Raw genomic sequence first — 9,651 nt, 5'->3', positions numbered from 1 at the left:
AAGCAAAAGAGGCGCAAGCTCGGCCCCGAACGATCCAAGGCGGTAAATAACGAGGTCAAGAAATTGCTCGCAGCCGGATCTATCATGGAGGTCAAGTATCCCGAATGGCTAGCAAACCCGGTGGTAGCAAAAAAGAAAAACGGAAAGAACAGGGTCTGCATCGACTTCACGGACTTAAATAAAGCCTGCCCCAAGGATAGTTATCCGCTGCCGCACATTGAGAGACTCATCGAAGCCACGGCAGGGAATGCACTACTTTCGTTTATGGATGCCTTCTCAGGATACAATCAAATATTGATGCATACCGATGACTGCGAGAAAACTGCCTTTATCACCGATCAGGGCACGTTCTGCTATAAGGTCATGCCGTTCGGACTGAAAAACGCCGGGGCCACCTATCAACGCCTTGTCAATAAGATGTTCGCCGACCAGTTGGGGATAACCATGGAGGTGTACATCGATGATATGCTAGTCAAATCCGCAAGCGCAAGCGATCATGTCGAGCATTTGCAGAAGTGTTTTCAAACCCTGAACAAGTATAACATGAAACTCAACCCGGCGAAATGCTCGTTCGGTGTGACGTCTGGTGAATTCCTAGGGTAAATCGTCACAAAAAGGGGAATAGAGGCAAACCCAATGCAAATCAAGGCTATACTCGATATGCCCTCGTCGCGAAACAAGCGCGAAGGCTAGCGTCTAACCGGCAGAATAGCAGCCCTAAATCGATTTATTTCACGATCAACTGACAAGAGCTTGCCTTTCTACCAGTTGCTACGATCAACAAACAAGGAGTACGAATGTACCGCCGAGTGCGAACAGGCGTTCGTCGAGTTAAAAACTTATCTGACCACCCCACCCATACTCTCAAAGCCCGAGGAGGGAGAAAAGCTCTACCTATATATCGCTGTTTCTGGATCGGCAGTTAGCGGGATACTAGTCAAAGACGACCGAGGCGAGCAAAAGCCTATTTTCTACGTCAGCAAGACTCTAGACGGGGCCGAGCTACGCTATCCGAACCTGGAAAAATAGCCAATGTTGTGGTCATCTCGGCTCGCAAACTCAAGCCCTATTTCCAGTCGCACACAATCGCAATCCTGACAAACCAACCTTTACGGCAAATTCTTCACAGCCCGGGACAATCCAGCCGCATGGCAAAATGGGCAGTCGAATTAAGTGAGTATGACATCGAGTACCTCGGCCGAACGTGCATGAAGTCTCAAGTATTGGCAGATTTCATCGTCGAGCTGCCGCAACATTTCACTTCGCCCACTTCAACTGAAGAAACTGGTATTTATATGTCGACGGAGCATCGTCGCAGCATGGTTCATGGATTGGAATTCGCCTAACATCACCTACCGGAAAGGTCGTCGAGCAATCGTTCCGCCTCAACTTCACCGCAACAAACAATGAGTCAGAATATGAAGCATTACTTACCGGGATGCGACTTGCAGCAGGGATCGGCGTGAAACGACTTCATGCCTACTGCGATTCCCAGCTCGTCGCCAACCAATACAATGGTGAGTATGGCACCAAATGCGGCCGCATTGACGCCTAATTGAAGATAGTTAAGGAGCTCGCACAAGGGTTTTATCATTTCGAGATTGACAAGATACCTCGAAGTGCTAACGCTCCCGCGGACGCTCTGGCTGTTTTAGCGTCAACCTCAGACATTTCTTGCGTTGAGTGATCCCGGTCGAAAACATTTCGACAAGCAGTATCGACGCCGAGGCTCACATCAATGTAATATCCGCCGACCCGACGGAGCTTGCCGACCTAGATGAAGAAATGCGACCTAGTAACGATGTCAAACCAACTGACTGGCGACAGGAGATACTTCAATATATCAATGAAAGAACAGTCCTCACGGACAAATGGCAGGCCCGACATCTAAAGAAGAAAGCGGCACAGTACACCATAATTGAAGGACGCCTCTACCAATGGAGTGCGGCCGCCTTAATAAAGTCCTTTGTTTCACCTTCCTTAATTATTATCCTCGAGCTTGTAGAAATACTCGTTCAACAAATATATACTATAAACCAACAACGCCCGTTCTCCTTTCTCCATTTTAGTGTTTCTTTTGGAAATGACAAGTATTGAAGTAGTATGAATTTTCACACCACATTAAGCTTATCAAAAACAAATAGCCCGATCGATTAGGGTTTGTTGATTTGTTCACCATATTTCAATTATAAACTGTAAATAGTAAACAAATTACTAGGACAGTATCTGCGCTACGCTGCGGGATTATTTTTTTGTTTTGTTTTATTTGTTTCTTTTTCTGGTTAATTTTATATGGTGTTTATCTTGGAATAAATAAAATTAGATTGCATCGGTTATATTTTATTTACCTTATTAAACTGTAAATAAAATGAGTAATACAATAAAAGTTGTATGTTTTTCACCCAATGCACATGAGTTAAAATCAATAACTCAAGCTGGTTTTGACACATGAGTTAAAATCAATAACCAATAGAATTATAATACACATCAGCATTTTTTCCAGTAATAATCGTTTTCTATTCCATGTCACTTTCTCTATCTCTTGAGAAAACCTAGCCGCTCTTCCTTTGTTAGTTGTACAAAGATGTCGGAAAAATTTAGAAATTGAAAGCTTTCAACTTCTTCCAGCGATGTGTCATCTCGAGTTGTATCTTGATATCAGTCATGTCGGAGTTAACGAGTTTGTGGCCGAAATGGAGGCCCGATTTTAAGTGCTTAAGGCTATGGATTGTTTTGGAAATGGAGATATAGCAAATCCAGTTGAAGGAAGGAACGATGATTATACATTACTGGCTTAGGGACTCTAAACTCCTAAATCCACCTTGAAGAACTTGATCGAGCATGCAGGTTGAAGCTAATACAAGCATAAATATTAAGGAATCATATTTAGGGATTTCTGAAGAAGCTTCGTGGCAATGTAACTTCAGAAATTCTGGCCTATGGCAACGGTGAAGGCTTACCATACGTCCCCTCCGAGAGTGATATCTACGCTGTCTTCTCATACAGTAAGTGTAGTTTGCGTTTCTGAAGTTTCAGTATATCTAAATGGGTTTTTCTTATGTCTTTTTCTTTGTACAAATTGTAGATATTGTGAAGTTGTTGATGTCAATCTTATTCGAGACAAGGGGACTGGTAATCAGGGTTTTGCGTTTACTACGTATGCAGATCAAAGAAGTACCACTCTTTTTGTTGGTTATTGAAGCTCTTCTTTTGATGACTCTTGCACATTGTTTTTATGTGGATTTCGGTGTTGTAATTTCCTGATTGGGAGCTTTTTCGGTTAGTTTTTTTTATTGCAGTAATTTGAATGGAGCTCAAGTGTTGGCGTAGGTCATTAGCATGGATAAACCATTGTGGCAAATACGTTAAGTGAGAAGAAAAGGATGAAGAGTATGCAGAGCATTTGAAAGAGAAGAGTGTACTAGTGGGGTTTCTTGCATCTTGTTTACATGAAATCAAATAAACCCTTTTATGTCGTCAGGTTCACTAAGGAGCAATAACTTGGATAAATAAAGATGGACATCCTCATTCACACGCAAATGATTTTGTACTTCTCCACAAACATTCATAATTAAAAATTTGTTAGTTTTCATGAAAATTCAATCAAACTTAAAAGCTAATTCAATATCATCAATTCTAAAAACTAATATGGCCGAGCTACTACCTCTTTTTAATGATTAATTGTAAAGAAAATGAGATTTGACAAGTATATTATTCAACAATATCAACTCTTTTTTAGAGAAAAACACAGGCTTATATCGTTTGTCCTGTTTTGGAAATGAGAGAATGTTTGTACCGGAGATTGCACAATACTAAGTAAATAAAGATTTTGGAGAAAGAGTGAAGCTAGTTCTTTTATAAACGATAAAAACGCGAGGTCGTCACTAACAACGAGTCAAGATTGAGCTCGTCAGTTCACAGGAGAACTAACAAGCTAATAATGACGAGCTAGAGAGTGGAAATGGATTACACAAAAGACAATAACAGTTTTCGATGCAAAGTATTGCTCTCTGGGTATTGTCTGGGACTAGGAGGCATATTCTTTCTCACGTCCCCTACCTGGCGCGCCAAATTATTGATGTCCAAATCGGTCACAGTTAGTAGGTTTAGTTCGGTAAAAAGGAGGTCGAAGTTCTCTTTATAGATCGGTGCCAAGGCACAGAAGGACGGACTACAATGCAAATTAGACGAGCTAAAATGACGGAATTTAATACAAAAGACGAACTGTGAGCTCGTTGATTCTAACTTTGGACGGGAGAGAACTTGTACTTGCTATCCATATTCTTTTCCTTTTTGTGTAACCCTTTTTCTCGAACATCGTACGTCCGTATTTATAGGAAACTGTGTCAGTTCGTCCTCCGAAAAGACCGAAATACCCCTCTTTTCTTGGAGGTTTATTTGGGCCTTTTCTGGGCCGGCCTCTTTTTGGGGTGAGGATCTACCCCTAACAGTCGCGTCTCTCTTTCCCCTGATTGCTTGAAGACAGCGATTACGTATGAGTGATGGCTCTTTCCGATGGTCTAGCTTTCGTTAAGTGTGTTGCTCGGTTTGGTTCATGGCGGGTTAGATCCACTGCGCTTCTTGCTAGGAGATCGATCTCCTCTGATCGTGGCTGATGGAGTTGAGAGATTTGACGGCGTTGGTGAACTTGCGTTCACCTCTTCTCCGACTTCAAATTTGGTTCCTTTCGCTATGATGTGCTCCAAATGAATCGGCCATTAGAATTTATAGTGTTTAGGTAAGATTGTAGGTTTTTTCATTTAAGAATTGCAAAAAAACATTATAAAGCAAGTTTAAAAGATTTTGTAAATAATTTTGAAATGCAAATTATATTGGGTATATGCGATTGTGCTTGTACATTCATTAAAAAAATATTCACATTTTCAAATCGTCTAGTTACAATTGAAAAACAATATCTATCTTACCTTATTAATTGGAAGAATATTAATTTTAAAATAAACATTTTCAATTTTATATGAATGCTTTCTGTTATTGAAAAAATCTTAGAAATTATCTTACCTTATTTGTAAATTTGGTTTTTAATTACATATAATGTAAAGATATTATCTTTAATAACTGATTATTTTTAAAATTAATTCTCTTCATTTTAGGCAATTAATTCGTGCGACTTGCTAAATTTTGGTGAAACGAACATATGTTTTGATCACACAATTTATTGGTTTTTCTGAATTTTTTTAGGGATCAATTTTGTAAATAATTTTTTTAATAAGTACAAATAAAAGGGTAGAACCCAAAATGTACTTAAAAAATGTTTGGGTTCTCGTTTTTATGAACTTTATTAACATTATAATAATTATTGGGATTGTAAATCTTTGTTACTCAAATTCGGCTGTGTCATTTAAATTTAAGAGATCATACAATCTCTAAAGATCTATTAAAATAGGTTTGGAGATTTTTATGGGATTAAAATTTAATGGGTAGAGTTGTTTTTGGAAAAATAGAAATGTATAGATGTTGTCAAGCTTTTTATGGCAATAAACGTAACAAAATTAGGTCGATTTAAATAATTCCATTAATTGAGTTACTACGAAATGTTATTTTAGAAAAATTGGTAAGGGTTAATGTTGTAAATAAAACAAATTAAATAAACAAAACTTAAAGGGCATAAACCAAAATGTACTTCAAAAATGTTAATATAGATGTAAACGTTAAATTTCTGTTTGCCAATAAGTATTATAGGAATATTGAATTATGGATGATTAATGCAGATTGATTGATTGCGATATCTTAGGAAAAGTAGATGATTTATTTTCTATATAGTTTTATAGTTTACGCTATATTTTTTGGATATTTACCATCATGATTTGATTTGATGAGATTATGTTTGAATAACTGCATATTATTAGTATATATTTTATTTAGATTTCCATTTTTGTTTATTTAGGGATATGTATCTATACTATTAAATCAGAAGTACTCACTAGACTCAAATTGGACCATGACTTTGCTTTGGTACGTTTTTCATTAAAAATGATTAGAGAATCACTTAATTTAATTAAATTAACATATAGTTTTGATTTAACTAAATGACTATTATACCTCTTGCTCGACCACTTAATAACGACCGGGTCGGGACGTGGATCCTCTTTAACCCGAAAATAGAACAAAAATCAATACGTTGATCTGTTTGTAATTTGGGTTGATACTATTCGGATCATGTATTTGGTTTGATTCAAGAATAATTATTCATGTCGTCAGACAGAGGTATAATCCCTATAAATAAGAAAACTGGTATCCGAGTATTTAATGCCTTCAGTAATATCAAATATTAACTACTACCATTCTTAATCCCTATAATTATTACGAATATTAATAATAATGAAAAAATTTTAACACTTATGGATTGTGACTTTGTTGCTTCCAAATAATCAATAGATTAAATATGAAATTGTATATATATGTAAACTTATTTGATTCTTTTATATTGTGAGATATTTACGGAAACAACAAATCAACTTAATACAATTAAATAAAAACAAAACATCATTTAGTTTAGATTTTTCAATATTTCCTTAACGAAATTATAGTAATTATCTATGATTAGTATATATGGAAAGAATAGAAAACGCAGAAATCATATATGTAAAGTTGTAAACTAATTACAGAAAATGTGTACTATATATCCCACATCGACTAAATATTTTGGAATACGGTTCATAATGACTATAAATATATGACTAATATGTTTTGAGTACAAATGAGCAGGAAACTTGATTTATCAGATATCCAACTTTAACAGTTTAATTTGGTTCTATATTTGAGTATATTTAAACTTTTAAAAGTAAACATATTATAATATATTTACGTTTTTAAAAAAAGTTTAAGAGATTATAAATATTTAAATTTTTATAGAATGTTTAAATTATTATAAATATTTGAACTCAGTCGAAGTTTACAATATTATAATATATTTAAGTAATATTAATATTTTTACTCTTAAAAATTTTAAAATATAAAAAAAGTTTGAGTTAAACCCATTAAAACAAGTATTTTTATCAAACTATACATTAAATTGGTTTTTTTTTACAATTTTGTTAATATTTGATATACTTCTAAATGATAACGTAAATATACCTAATCTCACTATAAATATGATGGTTTCCTAACTATTGAAATATCTCACGCAAAAATTTAACAAGCAACTTTTCCTATTTTGACGACAAACCAAAATAAAGAAAATTTCATCCTCTTACAAAACTACTATCCGATATTGTGGTGTGTCTATCCTCTTATAAAACTACTATCCGATATTGCGGAGTATCTATTCTCTTACAAAACTATCCAATATTGCGGTGTGTTTGTTTCCGTGAAAAGCTACATTTTACAAACTACTTACTCTATTAGGATTTCCAATTTACTGTATAACCCCAAATATACAAATAAACATAAACAAAGAAAATAAGTCAAAATAAAAAACTATATTACAAAAAATAAGTAACTTAACAAAATATATAGTCTCGTGCTAAATGCACGGGATATCACCTACTATCCGTGTATACATATATTTTGCATTTATTAGTCGAATCCGTTTCTTTTCCTATCTTAACAATTAACAAGCAAGATCCAATTAGTGTAATTGGGTTTCAATTTTTTTATAAAAACCGACCCGCCGCGATAATTAAGATCCAACTTTAATGAGTTTTGAAAAAATGTTTTACAACAAGGGCAACCGTGAAAATTGTTTGAGAAAAAAGAGAATGACACAAAAATGTTAAGATAGTTTACAAAATTTTCATGATCTAAAAAAGGATACAAAGTAAGTCAATGACTCAAATATTAGGTTTGGGAAATTGTTATCGAAAACCTCATGTCAATGATAAAAAAAAAATGTTCCCTCTTTTACTAAAAACTAGGATTTAACCCACGGTATACCGCGAGACAATATTTTTAATTTTAAAATTTTAAAAATTATATCGTATTTATTTGTTATTTTATTATTGTTTTATTAATTTCAAAATATAAAATTTTACAAGTATTTGATATAATTATTCAAAGTATAGAATTTTGTAGTGTTTTCAAGGTATTAACCCGTGTGGTATATGTATAGTCTATTAATACATTTATCTCCTCGTACACATCTAAAAGTGTTTAAAAAAACAATTCCACCTAACTCCCTATATGGGATTAATGCCAACCCGTCTCACCAAAATCAAAATAAGTTTCTGCGTAAAAAAAAATAATCAAAATAAGTTTTTTTTTATCAAGTTTAATTATGTAATTGTTTTACCAAATTAGCATATTTTTATAATTTATAACTTTTCCATGTCAATATATATAGTTTATGATAATTAATAAAATTTTAATTTTTTGGTAATTCATCAAAAAATAAAAAATAAACCAAATTATATGGGGGGTTTTCAACATATTTAATGTGGTATTTTATAATTAGATTTTCAGTGTAGGAAATTTATTAATGTTAATATAATTTTGGAGATTGTAAACTTTTGTTATGGAAAATCTGTTGTATATCATTTAAATTTGAAAGATTCTAGCATCCATAAAAATAGTTTTGGAGATTTAATGGTTAATGGATAGAGTTGTTTTTGGAAAAATCAGAATCTATAGATGTTGTTAAGATTTTATGGCAATAAATATAACAAATATTGGTCAATTTAAGAAAGTTTAGTATTTGAATTTCTCTACAATGTTATTTATGGAATTGTTTTAGGGATTAATGTTGTAAAAAAAAATTTAATAAATAAATTTAAAGGGCATAAACCAAAATGTACTTAAAAATTTTAATATAGATACTAGTTACTTAAAACAGAAAAGTCAAATTAAATCATAAAACCAAAGGATAACAAGTATTCAAAGTCAAAAACACATCTTACCATATAAACAAATGAAGATGTGTACATAAATACATGAATCCGAACATTCTACATTTGTCAAAGGTTTTGAACTATATATTTGTATTTCATATGCTAAAATTGAAAAAAATATCAAACACACATCAAAAGAAAAAGGATCAAAATGTCTTCATCAGGAAAATTTGTTTTTCTTGTGTTCTTATGTCTGGTTGTTCTCTCCATCCCAAGTATGCAAAATTCCTTTAAAAGTTTGTGTATTCTATTTAATAACGCATGCATATAGTCTATGTCTATCACCATAGTATAGTCGTTTATATTGCATAGGATTGTCATTAAACTGATTTCTTAAAACCAATATTTCAGGATCTATAAAAGCAAAACATATAGATGGAAGGAAGCCTCTGTTGATAGGTTCTTGCATAGAGTTTCCAACAGCAAAATGCAACAAGACATGCATTGAATCACACTTTTCTGGTGGAACATGCGTTCATGTTGGGCAAAGCCTTGACTTTGTATGTGTCTGTTTTTTTAAATATCTGATATAATATATGTTTAAGATATTTCATGAGTGTTATAATTATTTTAATGAATTAGGTTGCAATAGAAATAAAAAATTTGTTCAGATCATTTCATTAATACAACTCCTTAAAAAAAAAAAAACGTTTGCTGCAAATGCATTTGATATATACTTCAGTTACAAATTTGTAAATTTTTAGTGAAAATAAAAAATTTTTAAATCTTTCTTTATCATTCCACCGATTATATTTAATAACATTTTAATAGAAAAGATTAGAATTTTAACAGAAATAAAAAGATATTG

At 33.1% G+C, this 9,651-nt stretch overlaps 1 protein-coding gene across 1 annotated transcript; it reads left to right on the top strand.

Moving 5' to 3' along the window:
- Window positions 1-8,928: 8,928 nt before the first annotated feature.
- On the top strand, window positions 8,929-9,391 carry LOC109127947 (defensin-like protein 32). The gene is made up of 2 exons (XM_019233565.2): window positions 8,929-9,058; window positions 9,195-9,391. Exons 1-2 carry the CDS (start codon window positions 8,995-8,997, stop codon window positions 9,374-9,376), a joined length of 246 nt encoding a protein of 81 aa, XP_019089110.1. The 5' UTR covers window positions 8,929-8,994; the 3' UTR covers window positions 9,377-9,391.
- The last annotated feature ends 260 nt before the right edge of the window (window positions 9,392-9,651 follow it).

This window comes from Camelina sativa, chromosome 12 (assembly GCF_030686135.1).
Source record: "Camelina sativa cultivar CO46 ecotype springtype chromosome 12, ASM3068613v1".
NCBI classification, from domain to species: Eukaryota; Viridiplantae; Streptophyta; class Magnoliopsida; order Brassicales; family Brassicaceae; genus Camelina; species Camelina sativa.
Note: the sequence above shows the minus strand (reverse complement) of the source record. Positions and strands in the feature narration are given on the sequence as shown.